This window comes from Podarcis liolepis, assembly GCF_965112155.1.
Source record: "Podarcis liolepis genome assembly, chromosome: 10".
Taxonomy (NCBI): domain Eukaryota; kingdom Metazoa; phylum Chordata; class Lepidosauria; order Squamata; family Lacertidae; genus Podarcis; species Podarcis liolepis.
Window position 1 is genome coordinate 2987979 of NC_139562.1, and position 21584 is coordinate 3009562.

At 48.6% G+C, this 21584-nt stretch overlaps 1 protein-coding gene across 11 annotated transcripts in view; it reads left to right on the plus strand.

The window, feature by feature from the left end:
• Positions 1–21584, plus strand: part of CPT1B (carnitine palmitoyltransferase 1B) — a 42684-nt gene that overhangs the window by 11368 nt on the left and 9732 nt on the right. For 9 of the 11 annotated variants that reach the window (XM_083461081.1, XM_083461084.1, XM_083461087.1 and 6 more), the window contains 10 exons: positions 6062–6222; positions 8688–8827; positions 11089–11266; positions 12374–12475; positions 14067–14204; positions 15870–15947; positions 16530–16637; positions 18041–18125; positions 19484–19679; positions 20228–20413. In XM_083461081.1, coding sequence (XP_083317207.1) covers positions 6082–6222; positions 8688–8827; positions 11089–11266; positions 12374–12475; positions 14067–14204; positions 15870–15947; positions 16530–16637; positions 18041–18125; positions 19484–19679; positions 20228–20413 — 1352 coding nt within the window. In that variant the 5' untranslated portion in view covers positions 6062–6081. Of the gene's footprint in view, positions 1–6016; positions 6223–8687; positions 8828–11088; positions 11267–12373; positions 12476–14066; positions 14205–15869; positions 15948–16529; positions 16638–18040; positions 18126–19483; positions 19680–20227; positions 20414–21584 lie in introns of all 11 variants that reach the window. The other 2 variants (XM_083461080.1, XM_083461079.1) reach the window with 1 other exon arrangement.

Here is a 21584-nt window from a genome sequence, read left to right on the forward strand (position 1 = left end):
AAATGTCTGACAACTTATATATCAGGATTGCTCGGATGGCGTCTTCTTGTCTGGCAGGGGGCTGGGCTCAATGGCCCCTGTGGTCTATTCCAACTCTAGGACTCTATGATTCTATGAAATAAGAATCTAACATCTAAATTTGTTACTTTCTAAATCCTTTGCATAGTTACATTTAAACCAATATATTTCATACATTATCATAGATAGCTTTTTAGAAGGATATATTTCCTCAAAGTGAAAGGAAGGAACAGTTTACAGCCTCAAAATAAAATAGGAAATAAGCCTCTTCCCCTGTTCATACTCCCCCCCCTTCTCCAGCCAGTTGCTTGTTTTCCATGTGCTCTTGACCTTTTGTCCTGTGGCTCAAGTTTAAGGCACATGGTTTTATTTTACTATTTACTCATTCCTAATTATGTTTGGTCTATGCCCTTTTATCTTCTGTAACATGTAGGGTCAGTGTCCTCCCTCTCAGTCTGTAATTCCAGCTTTTACGACTTTGAGAATTGTTTTCTGCTATAAATCAAGGGGGGGGCCCTTGTCTAGGAGGAAAACATTGCCTGTGTTCTTTAAACAGCTGGCCTTCTTGCCTGGCATGAAACTTTTGAAAATCTTTAAGCTCTCTCTTTAATTTAGGAACCTGATCAAGATATAAGCCAATATATGCCTTGATTAAAAATGCAGTCTATATTCAGATGCCACATTCCCCCCTTTCAAGCTCAAGGACCTTGCTACCAAGCGTCCTTGATAGCTTGATCTTCCTGAGTTAAAGCTCTGTATAGGGCCATGATATGAGGTCGAGTTTCATTCGAAATCATCTTGCTAATTGTACTTCTAAAACATGAGATGATACATGGCACCATACATAAAACCATTACCACTACTGTCAAGAAAAACAAGCAAGACAATAGTATCCCTTTGAGTCCTGTGACATTAGGTAACCATCCCATATCCCATCCTTCCCATGTTTGTACTGGGACATGTACTATATTCTCCATCTTTGTGGCCAACACACGGATTGCCTCACCATTATCTGAAATGTTAAAGCAACAGGCATTCCCTGTCAAGTTCAAGACTCCACATAGGCCTCCCTGCTTGGCAAGTACATAATCCATTCCCATTTTCAGCTGCAAAATGGGGCTCTACTTTCATCCAACTGTTGTGCAATAAGTCTCAAACTCTGGGCCGTTGCATTGGTTACAAGTTCCACTACTGCTTGCAATCGAATTATTCTGTTTAGATTATAAATAGGATCCCGTGCCCCTTGTATGAGCTCACCAGGATTCCAGGAGGCAGGATCATAATAGGCTATAATGCGCTCTGGTGGCCAATCATCAGTACCGCTCCAACTTTGGGTACTTCCTCCTGCTATATGAGAAATATCAGCGTTTCTTCGTGTTCGCTTGGCTGAACTAGTGGGCATAATCCACATTGGTGGTAATACCCATCCCAGGAAACAAGTCCCACTCCATTTGGAAGGGAGTTTCTTGTATGCCCATTCTCCACATATCCACCACAACCATCGGGTCTGAGGTTTTTGGTATGTGGAGTGCATAAGGCAAAATATCAAAAGAGGTAGAGAGTTCACAGTGCAGTATGTTAGATTGCCTTTTTCTGTCACAGTTATGTTCCATACCACTTTCCATGCATGAATAAAAGGAGGTGCACAGGGCAAGGTATTCCGAGTTCGATAGGTAGTATCGTGTGCCCAGGTATTCTTAATATAATCCCAAGTATAGTGACAATGAGAAGAGCCTATCATGGTAGAATCAGCTGCATCTGATGATTTATGTACACAGAATTCCCCTTGTACAGGTATAACTCGTAATGATTTAGTTGAGTTCCATCCGGGGAAATTCTGTACTTCTGTTTGGTGTGGCATTTCGCTTACCATACCAATGGCATCTAATGGTATCGGTAATAAGGGCACACCTCCCTCTGAATCATCTGGCCCAAGAGAGCAAACAAGGCAATTGGTCCTATTTGCACATTGGCTACCATCTCAGCTAAACCTACCCACATATTGTGGTCATAGCGGAATCCATATTTAGCAAATTTGGTCAGATTCAAGGACCCTTCCCCTTCCCAAGGGATCAGGATTAATAATAAAATCATGTTGATGTCTAGCATATACATTCCTTCCACAAAAGATTACCTTATTGTGATAGCATAAAAATATTAGCCCCAATATAATTCCCCCAGTGACAGAAATGGGGAGCCACCAAGACCAAAACATATATCCCAAGGATCCCCAATGTGTAATATCTCTGATAATTGTTCCACAAGGGGGCAGTCAATCAATTGTATAAGAGAATCTTCCCGCTCACAGTCGCTGGTTCAGATGCTCCTCAAGCTTCAGGCGTGCGCAGGTCAGCCAGCTTCCAAGTTGTGGCTGCAGCAGGCCGGTCGTCTAATGTTGCCCGTGACCTAGCCCGTTCCCCGTAGGGCTAGATACAGGGGTTTTTGGAGAGAGTCAGTTTTAAAGGATTAGAGGGGTCACCTTTGCACGTCCAACTGCCTTCGGACTTCTTCAAACGGGAGTGATGAATCCAGGGGGTCACCTCAGCTACCTTCACCGCTGTTGGAGTAGAGAGCAAGACGGTGTAAGGTCCACGCCACTTAGGTGCAAGTGGATCACGTTTCCACTCTTTCACCCATATGCTATGCCAGCCTGGAGCTGATGAATCGGCTTGGCAATGCTGCACGGCGTGCGCTCGAGGGCCCACCTGTTAAGATAAAAACAAACAAACAAACAAACACGGGAGAGAGACAAAAACACGGGAGAGAGATTGCACTTGTCCCTGTGTCACATGGTCTCTTATTTGTTTGAGGTCAGTTGGACTATCCTGAACAAAGGAGGGCGGCCTCCCATACAGGAGCTCAAAAGGTGACAACTTAAGTCTTTTTGTGGGTGTGCACCGAACACGAAACAGTGTTATGGGTAACACGTCTACCCTCCTGAGACTTTAGACATATTAGTGGGCTTCTGGCATGCCCTGCAGATACCTTGCACAAGCGTCTGGCGGTAGGTGGTAAGCCTGGCCAGGTGAATTGCATTGTTTGGATCCCAATTAGGATCTTCCAAGGGAAAGTTGTCCTGGAGATGACGGTCAATATTATAAATATTTCCCACTCTGGCCTGCTCACGCAAATATATCTGTGCCTTTTCAATTATGTCTCTCCTTTCCTCAGTGGTGAAGAGAGTATTCAGGAGCTGGCGACAATCTGTCCAAGTAGGACTATGAGTATTTACTATTGAGGTCACCAAGTCCATCATAGCCTGAGGTTTTTCTGCGAAAGATGGAGTGTTTTCCAATTCATCAGATCCGTAGTTGTGAATGGAATGTACTGGAGGATCGAAGTTCGAGGTGGCCGTGGTCCGGGTTGCCCGTTAACCAGCACAGGCTCCTCAAGTGCATCAAATACTCTTCTAAAAGGGGCTACTACGTGACCTTTTTCTTCGCTTTGCTCTAGGGGCCTCAAATCATAGGGGATGGTATCTGTCCCAAGGCGTTCTTTTAGCAGCTTTATACGCCTGGCTGTATTGCTTGCTGACCGATTAAGGTCTCCCTGTAACTTCTGTAATAATTCTCTAGGACTTAGATGTACAGGGGTTTGGGGTGGGCAATTAGTTGTTCCATTAAAGGAGACTGTAGATGGAGTTCTACTGGGACTCACAGGTGGAATAACCACTTCTGCTTGGGCTTCATTATAGAACTCCAATGCCTCCTGAAGATATTTATCATAATCTATCAAGGAATCAAGTTCTGTGACTCCACCCCCATTATTCATTCCACTTTCTTGCCTTGGGGTTACAACTGGTGGAGTGTTTGGATTAGGCTCCCTTCGATGTGGAGCATAGGGTGGAGGTGGAAGCAGCTCTTCCTCTGGTCCCTCAAAAAATGGGTTTGAGTTTATTTGGCAAGATTCCTTTCCTAGCTTCGGCTTTTACAGCCAATAATTTGCATCGTTGGACTTTGCATTCCCTTATCCATGGAGGATTTTTATTTAATGTGCTCAGCCAAGAATCTATATATGAAAATTGTTCTGGGCACCCTCCAGTTTCTTTGGCGATGTTAGACCAAAGTTTGCTTACTAAATTTATATCAAAGGTTCCCTGAAATGGCCATTCAGTATTTTGTTTTGGCCATTCTAGTTCACATAACGTTCTCAAGCGTTCTGGCGTCATTTTGACTCCATATGCCCCTGAGAAGGCTTTCTTAAAATTATTTAACATACATTCAAGAGGTGTATTTCCCCCCTTTGAACCCCCAACTCCCATTGTATGGCCCTGTGAAGTATCCACTCAGTCACTCACACACACACCTTACTGGTAAACGAAGTAGTACTCACTCCACACTTAGGTCAGCTACACATTGTACTTTCTCACACATGCAATGCGCCAGATACTTCAACCATACTCTACCTCCCAATCTTCCCTTTTCCCTACACCAGATCACCATCTGATGTACCCAGCCACCTAGCGTACTCAGTTCCCCTTTACTGAGACGCAGAAGTTTGATCAGGACTTCTCTTCCTCCCAATTAATTGGAGGGCCAAAACCCCTTAGTGCACTTACCCTTAGCTGGTTCCCTGTTTATTTCTCTGGTCCCCCCCGGTCCGTCGCCGTCAGTGGGCAGGGTATCAGACAGACGAGACTGCTGCGTTCCCCTGGAAAAAATTTTCCCAGTGCGCGCTGGGTAGGCACAGTTGTCCTCTCTCTTGTACCCCGTCCAGTGAGGCGAAGGGGCTGCGTTCCAGCAGACCACTTATCCGAGTCGCAGGCACCATAAAATGTAGCACCCTGCTTGTGGTTAACGCTTAGCTGGAATGAAATGTTCAACGCAGCAACAGAGAAATTAAAATAATTATTTATTTGTCAGACAAATAAATGAGAGGCACAGTGGTATATGATTACCAAGCTCTGGCCTGCCTCCTGCCATTATGGCCAGCACTTATATTCCCTTAATCCAGCCCCCTTTGCTCCTCCTGTGGCTGCCTCTGTCCCATCAGCCTGGTTGAAATTCCTATTGGCTGATTGGTATAACCAATCACAAAAATACACTCATATCCTCCTGTCCTTATATGGAACACAAAGAGCTATATATTGTTACATCTATAAATGACAAATAAGTATTAATATATCTTACATGTGTCTCAACAAGGAATCTTAATTACCAGCTCACCTCTTGCCCTCCTTGCCCTACTGCCTTCTAAAACAAATGGTTAATCTTAAATTTTTATCTTAAACATATGTCAAGGATCTTGAGTTTCACATCAACATTGAAAGATCTCCTTCATTTGAAGGTTTCTAAACAAATGTCTGACAACTTATATATCAGGATTGCTCGGATGGCGTCTTCTTGTCTGGCAGGGGGCTGGGCTCAATGGCCCCTGTGGTCTATTCCAACTCTAGGACTCTATGATTCTATGAAATAAGAATCTAACATCTAAATTTGTTACTTTCTAAATCCTTTGCATAGTTACATTTAAACCAATATATTTCATACATTATCATAGATAGCTTTTTAGAAGGATATATTTCCTCAAAGTGAAAGGAAGGAACAGTTTACAGCCTCAAAATAAAATAGGAAATAAGCCTCTTCCCCTGTTCATACTCCCCCCCCCTTCTCCAGCCAGTTGCTTGTTTTCCATGTGCTCTTGACCTTTTGTCCTGTGGCTCAAGTTTAAGGCACATGGTTTTATTTTACTATTTACTCATTCCTAATTATGTTTGGTCTATGCCCTTTTATCTTCTGTAACATGTAGGGTCAGTGTCCTCCCTCTCAGTCTGTAATTCCAGCTTTTACGACTTTGAGAATTGTTTTCTGCTATAAATCAAGGGGGGGGCCCTTGTCTAGGAGGAAAACATTGCCTGTGTTCTTTAAACAGCTGGCCTTCTTGCCTGGCATGAAACTTTTGAAAATCTTTAAGCTCTCTCTTTAATTTAGGAACCTGATCAAGATATAAGCCAATATATGCCTTGATTAAAAATGCAGTCTATATTCAGATGCCACAGGTGCTGTTCTCAACCCCCTCCTCCCCACCTCACCCCTATGTCCAGGTGACAGCGGACCCTTCAAGATGGCGGAAGCCCACCAGGCCGTGGCCTTCCAGTTCACGGTCACCCCGGAAGGGGTGGATTTCCAGCTGAGCCGAGAAGCCCTCAAGCAGATCTACCTGTCCGGCCTCTCCTCCTGGAAGAAGCGTTTTGCCCGCATCAAGGTGAGCAGGATTTGAGTTCGAGTGGAACAACGCGGAATCCTAGAATTGACCTGGGGCTGCCCCAGCTGCTCTGTTTCCTTCCAATGCATTGCAGGGTCTAGAGGACCTCTAGGGTCCCTTCCAACTCTACAATTTCCTCCAGAGCTTCAGAGCCCCGTTCCGTTTACCTTGGGTTATATTTCACCTGTGCTAGCCTCATCTATTCCACAGTGCCATATCTGATAATCCCCTCCAGTGCATGGCCTTCACAGAGGCCAAAAAATATTGTCCGGCCCCCCACAAGGTCTGAGAGACAGTGGACCGGCCCCCTGCTGAAAAAGTTTGCTGACCCCTGGTATAGGACAGTATACAGATTCAATCAATCAATCAAAGATGGATCCCCCCTCTTCCTCTTTCCTCTTCCCCGGAATCTCTGCTTCAAACCTCCCTTTTCCTGCCCCCTTGGACCTACACCCTATCACCCCCCAGGCCAAAGGATTCCTCTCAATGCCCCATCTCTCTCCCCCCCTTAATGGGGCTTGCTTGTCCAGGTTGGATTCCATAATCCAGCCTGGGAATTCTCTGAATTCCTTCTCTGGCCCTTTTCTGCACTTTAATCCATATCCTAGTTAATCAAAACCTTGGCGTTTATTGATTTCTAGGGTTTACCCGTATCTATAACAGTATGCCAGGTGCAGAGGTGGACCCTCCCGTGCAACGAAAACAGCTGTTGCTTGCTCTGAGTTCGGGATGCCGGTTGTAGAGCTTTGGCAAATCTTGATCTGTTAGGAGAAGGTGCTTCCTGGGCTGTAGAAGCTCCCAAATCCTTGCTTAAATGAATGCCGGGGGGGGGGGGGAATGGGGACACCCAAGGTCATCTAGTTCAACCCCCCCATAATGCAGATGGGGTTGACCCCTTGGCTTCCTTGTGCTTCCTCACCTCTGGCCTCCCTTCTGCAGGTTGCTCAGTTTTATTTTTGTTGTCATTCATTGTATGTAATGTATTTAATTTCATCATCAGCTGACGAAGATCCATCTTCGAAACAGTTGATCCAATCCGCTTGTACTTTTTCTGTTTGTTTGCTGATTGATATTGGATTTGTTACATTGGAGCATCCAATACAATAATTCTTGGACGTGGAAAGGCATCTTGCCTGCATCGTGGTGTTCCTCGCTAGTAACTCATTACGTTGACTACTCTTTGGTTATGGGCTGACATATACCGGATTTTTCGCTCTATAAGATGCACTTTCCCCTCCTAAAAAGTAAGAGGAAATGTGTGTGCGTCTTTTCTTTTTTTTAGAATTTTTTTTATTTTCAATGCAGAGTCATAACAAATTACAAACATTGAATCCAAAATAATACTGTACAAACAAAAATCCCCGGAACATATAGGGGGAAAAAACAAAAAAGGAAAAAGGAGAAAAAAACCCAAAGGAAACAAAACTAAACTAAACAAAAACGAAAAAACACACATCTACAGAAAAAAACCCATATCATTACGTACATAAACACAAATTGACTTCCTTCCTTTGTTCTAAGACCTCAAAAAATTTACTCTTACTATATTGTTGTGTCTAATTAGATTAAATGTGTGTGCGTCTTATGGAGCGAATGCAGGCTCCATGGTTTCAGCAAAAGCAACACGAAGCTTCCAGAGTGCTCCGGGAGCGCTCCTGCTGCGCTCCTGCGGCTTTGCGTTGCTTTCGCTGAAGCCAGGAGAGCAAGAGGGATCAGTGTGCACTGACCCCTCTTGCTCTCCTGGCTTTGCTTTGCTGGAGAGGCGCTGCGCAGCTTTCCCTCTCTGCACAGCTCCCCTTCAGCGAAGCGGGAGGAGAAATGGAAGGGGCTTCACTTCTCCTGCCGCTTCGCTGAAGGCGCGCTGCGCAGAGAGGGAGAGGTGTTTTTTTCTTGTTCTCCCCCTCTAAAACTAGGTGTGTCTTATGGTCGGGTGTGTCCTATAGAGCGAAAAATACGGTATATTATTTGGAAATTGTAAATTTGGGACGACCTTCTGCTACCAACAGTAACACATCTATTACATTCATTAGCCATGTGTTGCTGCTGTATTTGAGCAGATATCTCTGTACAGTGGTGCCCTGCAAGATGAATGCCTTGCAAGACGGAAAACTCGCTAGACGAAAGAGTTTTCCGTTTTGGAGGTGCTTCGCCAGACGATTTTCCTATGGGCTTGCTTCGCAAGACGACAATGCCTTGCGAGTTCCTGCGGGTTTTCCCCCCCCCCTTTTTCTAAGCCGCTAAGCCGCTTATCAGCTGATCCGATCAGCAGATAAGCTGCTAAAAGCCGCTAATAGCCCTAATAGCGCTAATCCGCTAATCCGTCAATGGGCTTGCTTCGCAAGACGAAAAAATCGCTAGCCGAAGAGAATCACAGAACGGATTCTTTTCGTCTTGCGAGGCACCACTGTATTGCAACGCAGGGGCTTGTTTTTGTCACTGCCTTCTGACACGGCTGCTTCCCACAGAACAGCATCCTGACCGGCGTCTACCCGGGAACACCTTCCGGCTGGCTGGCAATCTTTGCGACAACCCTGGGCTCCAGCTTATTCCACGTTGACGTGTCCATGGGGCTGATCTTCAGGATCCAGAGGCACCTGCCGCGCAGGTGAGTGCCCACCGCATCTCCTTCCCTCCCAAGTCTCCCTGAACCTCTCCATCCCAGGCCTGTGTTCCCTCATCTCCTGGGATATCAAAACAAGAGAGACGGGTGATGTCTGAAGAAACAGATCCTCTGGAGCAAGGACTTTTGCCTGTGCAACAGAATAATAAAAATAATAATAATTTATTATTTATACCCTGTCCATCTGGGTTTCCCCAGCCACTCTGGGTGGTTTCCAACCGAATATTAAAAACAATACAGCGTCAGACATGATAAAGCTTCCCTAAACAGGGCTGCCTTCAGTTGTCTTTTAAAAGTAAAATAGTTCTTTATTGCCTTGACATCTGCTGGGAGGGCGTTGCACAGGGCAAGCACCACCACCGAGAAGGCCCTCTGTCTGGTTCCCTGTAACCTCACTTCTTGCAGGGAGGGAACCGCCAGAAGACCCTCAGAGCTGGACCTCAGTGTCCGGGCAGAATGATGGGGGTGGAGACGCTCCTTCAGGTATACAGGACCGAGGTATACAGAACTCCCTCTCATAAGCTAAACAAACTATAACTTAGGGCCCCACTCTCTTGGGGGCCCCAAAAATTTTTAAAGGAACAAACACACACCTGGATGTACATTTCCAAAATATAAGATAAAAAACAAATAAAATAAAAGCTACATACAGTGTTTTGTGTTGTGTAGGCTCCTACGATGTAAGTCATGGGCCCCACCTGCTAGCCTGCTCCCTAAAATATCACTGCTTTGCTCATTTCTATATACAGTTATACCTTGGTTCTCAAACTTAATCCGTTCCGGAAGTCTGTTCCAAAGCCAAAGCGTTCCAAAACCAAGCTTAATAATTATTTCACTATTAATATATACAGTGGACGTTCGGGTTGCGAACGTTACCTGTGTGGGAGGCACGTTCGCAACCAACCAGAGGCCAGGGATGATGGGAATTGTAGTCCCAAAACAGCTGGAGGGTGAAGTTTGGCTACCACTGCAAACCAATTCAAGGCTGAAGAAGGCTTAGAATCAGCTCCTTTAGAAAGCAGCCGCCATGGTAAGATGCCCTTGAAGGAACAACGTGGGGCTGGATCTACACTGATCTGTCAAAACGCTATTAAAGGCTATACAAAAAAAAATCTCAATGCAATTTCCCATTGCCGATGGATGGCTGCCCTGTAGCGCCCTCTGGTGTCTCATTGTTATAGTGTATTTTTAACGTTTTAACCGGCCAGTGTAGATTTGTCCTTGGGCTGCAGGAGTGAAGGAGCCAGAGGGGCGAGTTTAAAGCGTTAGTATCCTTTGCCAACCTGGTGCCCTCCAGCCAGTGGCGGATTGTGCGCTCTTACATTTCGGCGGCGCCCTGCGCGACTATAAAATTTGGCACACACACACATACCCCGCCTCTCGTGCTGCATTCTGCATCAATGTTTGGGTGCCCCCTGTAGCACAGCACCCAGTGCAGTCACAGCAAACCCTAAAACCGCCTCTGCTCCAGCTGTTTGGGGCCACACCTCCCATCACGGCCTAGGACCCTCGTACCTACGGGACCACCTCTCCCGGTTTGCCCCACGGAGAACATTAAGGTCCATAAATAGTAACACCCTAGAGGTCCCAGGCCCAAAGGAAGTCAGATTAGCCTCAACCAGAGCCAGGGCCTTTTCAGCACTGGCTCCGGCCGGGAGGAACGCTCTGTCTCATGAGACCAGGGCCCTGCAGGATCTGACTTCTTTCCGCAGGGCCTGTAAGACAGAGTTGTTCCAGCTGGCCTTTGGCTTGGAATCCACTTGATCCCCTTCCCCTCTTTCCTTTTTCCTTTCTCCTTCTGTGATGGAACTCCTACTTGGGGACTTTTTCTGGCCCACGTAGGACCAGTCTGGATAGTTGGCCTTGGTGAAGATTTGACGTTTTCATCCCCAAAAAGCTTTTGATTTGAGTTTCTACCGAAATGAGGCTGCATTTTAATGTATTTTAATCTTGTTTTTAAGTTGTATTTTAATTGATTGTTTTTATACCTGGTGTTACCCGCCCCGAGCCCGTTGGCTGGGGAGGGCAGGGTATAAATATATTATTATTATTATTATTATTATTATTATTATTATTATTATTATTTGCATGGTTGGATGGTGCTGGAGCTGGTGGGAATTGTAGTTTCGCGTGCCTAGAAGAGGAGGAGGACCCCCAGGAGGAAGGGGATGCCACAGAGTCACCCAGGAGGAGTACATCTCTGGGGCTGGCACCCCGCCCCATTATTAACCCTCTCTTCCCCCCAGCTGCAATTACTGCCTGAGTCCCCGGAGCAAACACCTCCTGGGAGTTGTCCTTTTCTCCACGGGTGCCTGGATTTCGGGGATCCTGCTCTGCCGACAGACCCTCAAGCTTCTCCTCTCCTACCACGGCTGGATGTTCGAGCCCCACGGAAAGACCAGCCGCAGCACCAAGATCTGGGCGGTGAGCGGCCATCTTGGGGGGCTGGGGCGGGGGGGCAGAGAATTATTCCGTTGCACTATTCCAAGGGCTCCTCCCTCGCTTTTTGTTCCTCATGCACTTTAAACGGCAGAATTAGTATTTTTGTCCAAGCCGCACTTTTACTGTTTGCATGTAGATTTTTGGCGCGGCACCCTCGTTTTCTTTGTAAGCTTGTGGCAAGGCAGCATATTGAAATACCTTATTGTCACTTGTACAACTTGTATAGAGACGCGGGTGGCGCTGTGGGTTAAACCACAGAGCCTAGGACTTGCCGATCAGAAGGTCGGCGGTTCGAATCCCCGTGACGGGGTGAGCTCCCGTTGCTCGGTCCCTGCTCCTGCCAACCTAGCAGTTCAAAAGCACGTCAAAGTGCAAGTAGATAAATAGGTACCACTCTGGCGGGAAGGTAAATGGTGTTTCCGTGCACTGCTCTGGTTCTTCAGAAGCGGCTTAGTCATGCTGGCCACATGACCCAGAAGCTGTATGCCGGCTCCCTCAGTCAGTAAAGTGAGATGAGCGCCGGCCGCAACCCCAGAGTCGGCCACAACTGGACCTAATGGTCAGGGGTCCCTTTACCTTTACCTTACAACTTGTATACAGTGAGATTACACGTATAAGGTAAAGGTAAAAAGGTAAAGGACCCCTGGATGGTTGAGTCCAGTCAAAGGTTGCGGAGCTCATCTGGCTTTCAGGCCGAGGGGGCCGGCGTTTGTCCGCAGACGGCTTTCCAGGTCATGTGGCCAGCATGACTAAACTGCTTCTGGCGCAATGGGACACCGTGACGGAAAGCAGAGCGCATGGAAATGCCATTTACCTTCCTGCCGGAGTGGTACCTATTTATCTACTTGCGCTGGCGTGCTTTCGAACTGCTAGTTGGCAGGAGCTGGGACTGAGAAATGGGAGCTCACCCCGTCGCGGGGATTCGAACCACCGACCTTCTGATCAGCAAGCCCAAGAGACCCAGTGGTTTAGACCTCAGCGCCACCCGACTGCTCCTAAAATGACCATGTAAATTGTCCTTTGTGGGAATGCAGAGCGTTGTGGCCCGCAGGGCTGACCGGTCAAATCTGCCTCCCCTTCTCTTGGCAGGCCATGGTGAAGGTGATGTCCGGGTGCAACCCCATGCTCTACAGCTTCCAGACCTCCCTGCCCAAGCTGCCCGTGCCCTGCGTGAAGGACACCATCGAGAGGGTAAGAGGAACGGGCAAAGCACTGGGCACTCAATGCCTGGGCGGGGAATGGCAGCAGGGAAGAGGGACCGGGGGTCCGTTCCTCCAAGTCAAGACAGCTTGGGAGAGAGAGATCTTGCTTCAGCCCTGAGGCAGCTCAGACTGGCATCCTTGCTTTGCAGCCAGGCTCTGATCTGAGCCGACCACCAGCACATCTAGCCCAGAATTGCCTGCGCTGACTGGCAGAAGCTCTCGTGGAGTTTGAGGCCATACCTGGTGGTGTTGAGTACTGCATGCAGGACCTTCTGCATGCAAGGCAGATAATAATAATAATAATAATAATAATAATAATAATAATTATTATTATTATTATTATTATTATTATTATTATTATTATTATTATTTATACCCCGCCCACCTGGCTGAGTTTCCCCAGCCACTCTGGGCAGCTCCCAGTCAAGTGTTAAAAAGAATACAGCATTAAATATTAAAAACTTCCCTAAACAGGGCTGCTTTCAGACGTCTTTTAAAGATAATTTAGCGGCTTATTTCCTTCACATCTGAAGGATGTTCCATAGGGCAGGTGCCAGTACTGAGAAGGCCCTCTGCCTGGTTCCCTGTAACTTGGCTTCTCACAGCGAGGGAACCGCCAGAAGGCCCTCGGAGCTGGACCTCAGTGTCCGGGCTGAACGATGGGGGTATACTGGACTGAGGCCGTTTAGGGCTTTCAAGGTCAGCACCAACACTTTGAATTGTGCTCGGAAACGTCCTGGGAGGCAATGAAGCTCTTTCAGGACTGGTCTTATGTGGTCTCAGTGGCCACTCCCAGTCCTCAGTCTAGCTGCCACATTCTGGATTAGTTGTAGTTTCCGGGTCACCTTCAAAGGTAGCCCCACGTAGAGCGCATTGCAGGAGTCCAAGCGGGAGATAACTAGAGCATGCACCACTCTGGAGAGACAGATATTCTTCTACTGAGCATGTCCTTCCACCATACGAACCACACCATTGGTTCATGCAGCCCAGTGCAGTCTGCACAGACTGGCAGCATCCCTCCGGGATCCCAGGCAGGGAGCCTTTCCCAGCCCTGTTTCTTATTTGGTTGCTTGTTACACCTGTTCCATTTATCTGCCCCCTTTCCCTCGAGGTGGCCTGCATCGTTCTCCTCCTCCCCATTCCCTCCTCACAACAACCCTGTGAGGTAGGCCAGGCTGAGAGACGGCGACTTGGCCCTCAAGGTCACACCCAGGGAGCCTTGTGGCTGAATGGGGATTCGAACCCTGGTCTCTGCCGGACCATATTTTGACACTCTAACCGTCATGCCACGCTGGGAGTCATAGATTCATTGTATTGGAAGGGACCCCGAGGGTCATCTAGCCCAACCCCCTGCTTGCTTGGTGTGAGACTCGAATCCACGACCCTGAGATTAAGAGTCTCATGCTCTCCCCAGTGACCTATCCTCTTAGGAATGGAACCGGGGCCTTCTGCAGGCAGAGCAGATGCCAAGACCCTTTCCAAGCTCGGATCCTGCGTCTCCTCTGTCTTGGGGCAAGGCGGCGGGGGTCCCAAGGGCGCAGGATTCCGTCCAATCCTCCCTTGCTTTCCTTCTCCTGCAGTACCTGGAATCTGTCCGCCCCCTGCTGGACGCAGACAAGTATGACGACATGGAGGCCTTAGCCTTGGACTTCCAGCTGAACGTTGCCCCCCGCCTCCAGAAATACCTCATCCTCAAGTCCTGGTGGGCCACCAACTATGTGAGTCTGCTTGCCCCGCCATGGCACACCCTCCGACTCATGTCAATGGGGGTGGGGCACTTGAGCAGCCCCCCAGGGTGTCTCCACCTGCATGCCTTCTGCCAGACCTGAGAGCAGCTCCTGCCTCCTCTTCTCCATCCTGGGCATCTACCCCCAAATTCTTACCTGGCGTCCCACCCACCCCACCTGCGGCTCCCTGGACAAAAGCCTCCCATCAGAGCCTGCTGGATGAAGCCACTGGACGCCTGTAGGTAGCCGGGAAGCAGAACACAAGTGCAAGGGTTGTCTGCCCTGCCCATACCCGGCTGGTATGGCTGCCTCTGACTGTCGAAGGCAGAGCTTTGGCATCCTGGTGAGGAGCCGCCGAAAGCCCTCTCCTCCTCCATGAATGTATACAACCCTCTTTCAAAGCCGCCGCTTCCTCCCATGGGAGTGAGTTCCATACTTTAGCTTATCCATATATGGACCTTATCACAGCAGGGACTTGGAAGCAAAGCGCCCTCTCTGGGCTCAGAGAGAGATCATATGGGGAAGGTGCTGGAAAATTGCCAGAACCTAGAGAAGTCTATCAGTTGCAGGACTTTGCAAGCAACTGAACTTAGGACTTGGCTGCCAACCTCATCACGGCAAGGACTTTGATGTTAAAGAGCCCTCTCTGGGCTCAGAGAGAGAAGATCACTTGTAACCTCTGTAAATAGTGGGTGTAGCAGTGCATATTGGTGTTGGTCTAGTAAAGACAACTCTGCCAAACTGCTGTTCTCTGTGGTGAGCTTAACCGCTTGACTGAGCTTCCGCAGCACATACGCCCAACACCACCCCAGCATTTGTCTAATCCTCTTTCATAGCCACCTGGGTTGGTGGCCATCACTGCCTCCTGTGGTAGTGAGTTCCATAGTTTAACTGCATGAAGAAGGACTTTTTTATCCGTCCTGAATCTTCCAACACTCAGCTCCACTCAATGTCCACAATTTATAGTTTTATGAGAAATTGGGGGGGGGGAGCTTTTCCCCATCCACTTTCTCTTTTTTTATTTATAAATCATTTTTATTGATTTTCTAATAAAAACATCCAATTAACATATCCAATCATAATACTCCAATTAAAATTAAAAACTAAAATTTTAAAATAACCAAATTATAGTCCAAATTATAATTATTAATTTTTCGGAGCTCCCCACGGTCTGGATCTCTGAAGCATATCTCCACATCTCAGTCCTGCCTCTCCTCCTTGTTTCCCTATTTTCCACATCTCGATTTTGACGCTTTATTTCCCCATCCACTTTCTCAATGGCGTGCCTAATTTTTTTATAAACTTCTGTCATGCCCCAATCACTCGCCTTTTCTCCAAACTGGAAAGTCCCGGGAGCAGAAGGGACCTTGGCAAGGGAGAAGAGGATGCCTTTAAAAGAGGAATGGACAAATTCACGGAGGACCAAAAGGCTTGTCAGGATGGCTTTGTTCTAGCTTCCGGGATAATGCTTTTGGATGGAAACCACGGGAGGGGAGAATTGTGCTCACATCCTGCCTGTGGGTTTCCCCATATGGCCCCTTTGAGAAGAGGGTGCTGGCCTGATCCTGCGGGGTCTTTCCGTGTTCCTATGTATTGCCGCTCCCTTCCTCTGCCCACCTGGCCGGGCTGTGACAGGTGTTGTTGTACCTCCGGCAGGTGAGCGACTGGTGGGAGGAGTACATCTACCTCCGAGGAAGAAGCCCCATCATGGTGAACAGCAACTACTACGTCATGGTGAGTAGGGTGGGGGGCGTGTTTCGTGGGGTGGGGGAGTCTTCCTGGTGGTGGGGCAGGTCCAGTGGCGTAGCGTGGGGGGTGCAGGGGGGGCCTGCCGCACCTGGCGCAACATCGGGGGGGGCGCGGAAGAGACTCGAGTGCTAAAATCCACGGGTTAGGGGGCGCAAATTACTTGCCTTGCCCCGGGTGCTGAGAACCCACGCTACGCCACTGGGCAGGTCTCCGTCCCACCGGCTGGAATCTGGCCACCAAGCAGGCAGAGTGCAGGAGGGCTCCAGCCCCACACCACCCCACTCCTTGCCCCTACTATGGGCAGGTGTCCCAGTAAGGTAAAGGGACCCCTGACCATTAGGTCCAGTCGTGGCCCACTCTGGGGTTGCGGTGCTCATCTCACTTTACTGGCCAAGGGAGCCGGCATACAGCTTCCAGGTCATGTGGCCAGCAGGACTAAGCCCCTTCTGGCGAACCAGAGCAGCGCATGGAAATGCCGTTTACCTTCCCGCTGGAACGGTACCTATTTATCTACTTGCACTTTGACGTGCTTTTGAACCTCTGACCCCACCCTCTTTCCTCGGCCAGGATTTCCTGTATGTGACGCCCACCCACAACCAGGCGGCCCGGGCAGCCAATGCTGTGCACTCCATCATGCTGTACCGACGACGCCTGGATCACGAGGACCTTCCACCTGTGAGTCAGGGCCAGGGAAGGGGGTTGGAGGTTGGGATGGGGGGCTCCCGAAAGAAGGATCCGGGAATTTTTGGTGTTTAGTTGTTTAGTCGTGTCCCACTCTTCGTGACCCCCTGGACCAGAGTACGCCAGGCACTCCTGTCTTCCACTGCCTCCCGCAGTTTGGTCAAACTCATGCTGGTCTCTTCGAGAACACTGTCCAACCATCTCGTCCTCTGTCATCCCCTTCTCCTTGTGCCCTCCATCTTTCCCAACATCAGGGTCTTTTCCAGGGAGTCTTCTCTTCTCATGAGGTGGCCAAAGTCTTGGAGCCTCAGCTTCAGGATCTGTCCTTCCAGTGAGCACTCAGGGCTGATTTCCTTCAGAATTGGAGAGGTTTGATCTTCTTGCAGTCCATGGGACTCTCAAGAGTCTCCTCCAGCACCAGAATTCAAAAGCATCCATTCTTTGGTGATCAGCCTTCTTTATGGTCCAGCTCTCACTTCCATACATCATTTTCCAGGAATTTAGGTCCCCCTATTTTTGCGAATCCAATGTGCTCCTCCATTTTCAAAACCTTGAAACCCAAAAGGTATTTGCTAGTGAATGTCAGCGTGGCATCAGATCTAACACACTGTTCCGTTGAGAGTCCGTCAAGGCTGCGAACAGCGGGACTGTTGTGGCGTCTGATACTCTAACCCATGGGTAGGCAAACTAAGGCCCGGGTGCCAGATCCGGCCCAATCGCCTTCTAAATCTGGCCCGCGGACGGTCCGGGAATCAGCGTGTTTTTACATGAGTAGAATGTGTGCTTTTATTTAAAATGCATCTCTGGAATTCGTTCATTTGCCCCCCGAAATATATTCCGGCCCCCCACAAGGTCTGAGGGACAGTGGACCGGCCCCCTGCTGAAAAAGTTTGCTGACCCCTGCTCCAACCACTCCACTCCACTCCCTCTGCCTGCCTGCAAGACATGCCCCTGATTCACAGGCTCTCTGGACAGAAGACAGGCCAACTCTTGCCACGCTGGAGGGTCCTGCCTGAGGATCCCAAGAGAAGTTAAAATAATTTTTATGCCACGTCATGACATTTCTCAAGGTGGAAGTTCCCCTCGTATATTTATGCCCCCCTTCTTTCCTCAAAGTTGCTCAAGGTGGGTTTCATCGTTCTCCCCATTTTATACCGCAACAACCCTTTGAGGTAGGCGACGCTGAGAGGTCACGACCAACTGATGAGTTTCATGGCCAAGGGGGGGATTTGAACCCCGGTCTCTCCCAGGTCCTAGCCCGTAGTTTTTAATATATTTTTTTAAAGATGTGATGCTAACTTTTGGCTTATGTTACTACCCTTAGCAATCTCGCCAGCAGCCGGACCGAAAACTGATTAACCCAATAAGCAGCTAACGCTCCTTCTCCCTGCCCCCAGGTGATGGCGCTGGGCTTGGTCCCCATGTGCTCCTACCAGATGGAGAGGATGTTCAACACGACCCGCATCCCTGGGGAAGAGGCAGGTGGGTGGCATTTAGGCTGGCATGAAGCAGGTGGCACGGCGGAGTGGGGGCAGGGGCCATCTGCCAGCTCACCGGTGTGATGCACTGAAATTCCTCAGGTGCGGTACGGAAAAGCAGCCTTGTGGACCTTTCTGCCTGGCCCTCAGGACTCTCTGCGGGAGTGCCAGCTTGGTCCCGCAACTGTGGGTGCCTGGGGTCGTGGGTGCCCAACCTTACTATATGCTTGTGAAACATGGACCACTTATAAACGCCATCTCCAACTCCTTGAAAGATTCCATCAACGGAATCTCCAAAATTTTTACACATCACTTGGGAAGACAAGCGAACCAATGCCAGTGTACTGGAAGAAGCAAAGATCACCAGTGTTGAAGCAATGATTCTTCAACATCAACTTTGCTGGACTGGTCATGTTGTGCGGATGCCTGATGATCGTCTTCCGAAGCAACTAGTCTATTCTGAACTTAAAAATGGAAAGCGTAATGCTGGTGGTCAACAAAAGAGGTTCAAAGACTCCCTCAAGGCAAATCTTTTAAAAATGTAGTATGAACACCAATGATTGGGAAACACTGGCCTGCGAGCGCCCCAGTTGGAGAAAAGCCTTGACCAAAGGTGTCATGGGCTTTGAAGACACTCAAACTCAGGACGCAAGGGAGAAAGGTGCTAAGAGGAAGGCACACTTGGCAAATCCACACCGTGATCAACTCCTGCCCGGAAACCAATGTCCCCACTGTGGAAGGACGTGTGGATCCAGAACTGGCCTCCACAGTCACTTATGGACTCACTGCTAAAACCGTGTTTATGGAAGACAATCTTACCATATTTTTCACTCCATAAGACGCACCTGACCATAAGATGCACTTAGATTTTAGAAGAGGAAAGAGGAAAAACCCCCTTTTTTTGAGGATCAGCTCAAAGTTGTTGAGCTTACTTTGCAAAGGGGAAAAATCCTGTTTTTATGGGGTTCAGCTCACAGTTCTGTAGCTTCTTTAGGCAAGGAAAGGGAACCGTTTCTACAGTTTCCAGACAGATAATCTAATCAGCCAGTCCCATGTCGCTGGGGAAACAAACGGCCTCCGTCTGCAGAACATGGAGGCCTGGGCAAGGGGCCGGAAAGGGAGCCAGCGACCGACCACACATTCGACCCATAAGACGCACAGACATTCCCGCTTACTTTTAAGGAGGAAAAAAGTGCATCTTGTGGAGCGAAAAACACGGTGCTCAGCTATGAGGGACCACCAAAGAAGAAGAAGAAGACGAAGAAGAAGACCACAGTACTTTAAATTGTAAAACAGAAAATTTAATTAAAAAATGATATGCGAGGAAGGCCTGCTTTCATCCTGGCTCTCTCTTGCCCCTAGACTACCTCCTGCACCTGTCGGACAGCAGGCACCTGGCCGTCTTCCACAAAGGCCGCTTCTACAAGCTGTGGCTCTACCAGGCGGGGAAGCTGCTCTCCCCTCGTGACCTAGAGATGCAGTTCCAGCGCATCCTGGACGACCCTTCGCCCCCCCAGCCCAACGAGGTGCGGCTGGCCGCTCTCACTGCCGGGGAACGGTAAGCGCTGCGGCCGGAGGAGGGGGGCAGGGGGGACTCTCCCCCCGCCCAGTTCAGCAGATGAGGCCCCTCCCCCAATAGAATTTTATTTCCCCCCCAGATGGAGGAGCCTCCTTTGGGATGACTTGGCTGCTCTCCTCTTCCTTTTAGGGCTTTTAATGTATTTTTCCAATTTAATGCACCGTATTTTTCGCTCTATAAGACGCACCAGACCACAAGACGCACCTAGTTTTTGGAGGAGGAAAACAAGAAAAAAATATTCTGAATCTCAGAAGCCAGAACAGCAAGAGGGATCGCTGCGCAGCGAAAGCAGCGATCCCTCTTGCTGTTCTGGCTTCTGGGATAGCTGCGCAGCCTGCATTCGCTCCATAAGACGCACACACATTTCCCCTTGCTTTTTAGGAGGGGAAAAGTGAGTCTTATAGAGCAAAACATACGGTATTTTTAATCTTTTGTTGGAAGCCGCCCAGAGTGGCTGGCGAAGCCCAGCCAGATGGGCAGGGTATAAATAATTATGATTATGATTATGATTATTTATTATATTCCAGGGGTCCGTGGGCCGAAGCCCGGAAGAAATACTTCAGCCGAGGGAAGAACAAGGCCTCCTTGGACTGCATCGAGCGAGCCGCCTTCTTCCTGACCCTGGATGAGGACGAGCAAGGCTTCTCCCCAGACCACGAGGACAGCCTGGACCTTTACTCCAAGAGCCTCCTGCACGGGAGATGCTACGACAGGTAAGGGGTCTCTGTCTACTCACCTGCCCAGCTGGAACTCCCTTCCGAGCGCCACCGCTGTGGTCCTCACTAGGGCTGGGCGGAATCTGATTTTCAACATCAAGATATATCTTTTCATTACTATTATTGTTTTCTCTAAATTTTACACACAAAGTCATACCTCGAGTTACAGACGTTTCAGGCTGCGTTTTTTTTTTTTTGGGTTACTGACCTGCCGAAACCCGGAAGTACCGGAACAGGTTACTTCCAGATTTCGGTGGTCACACATGCGCAGAAGCGCTAAATCACACTTTGTGCATGTGCAGAAGCGCCGAATTGCAACCCACACATGCGTATATGGGTTGCCTCCCGCACGGATCACGTTCGCGACCGAAGCATCCGCTGTGTGTAGCAAAGCAGTTTACATAATACAGCACGAACGAAAGAAAAAGAATAGTACGTCAGTAACAACTGCAGACACACTAACAACAAAGCTGCTAACTCCACACACACTTTTGACCTCCCATTCACCTTACTGTGCTTTCTACATATTCTTCAGCAATGTCTAGGCAACACAATGACCATATACATACACAATAGACAATCTTTATAGAATTCCTTCAAGCCATAACAAGTACAAAACGAAATCTTTAGTCTCAAAGTCTCTGAAAATCTTTAAAGGAAGCTGGGTACCAGACTGTGTGCGATGAAAGACAAGCTGTGAAGCTTTGTGTATTCAGCAAATATGATGTCCAACACGGAACAGTGATTCCAGATATTGACTACTGTCGATATCAGTGATATTTTAGGGAGCAGGCTAGCAGGTGGGGCCCATGACTTACATCATAGGAGCCTACACAACGCAGAACACTGTTGCTATATGTAGGTTTTATTTTATTGGTTTTTTGTCTTATATTTTGGAAATGTACATCCAGTTTTTTTCTCCTTTAAACTTTTGGGGGGCTCCCAAGAGAGCGGGGCCCTAAGCTATAGCTTGTTTAGCTTATATGTAAATCTGGCACTGCTAGGAACGGACCAGCGTTCTTAAGCAATCTACCAGACCACTGGCTGCAGATAGATTCTGACTTCTTTTGCCAGCCAGCTCTTGAGATTTGCAGCCGTAGGCAGGGGAAACTGGAAACGCTGCTTGTCTTTTCAGCCACGGCCAGTTCTGGTGATTCTCTGCCTGCAG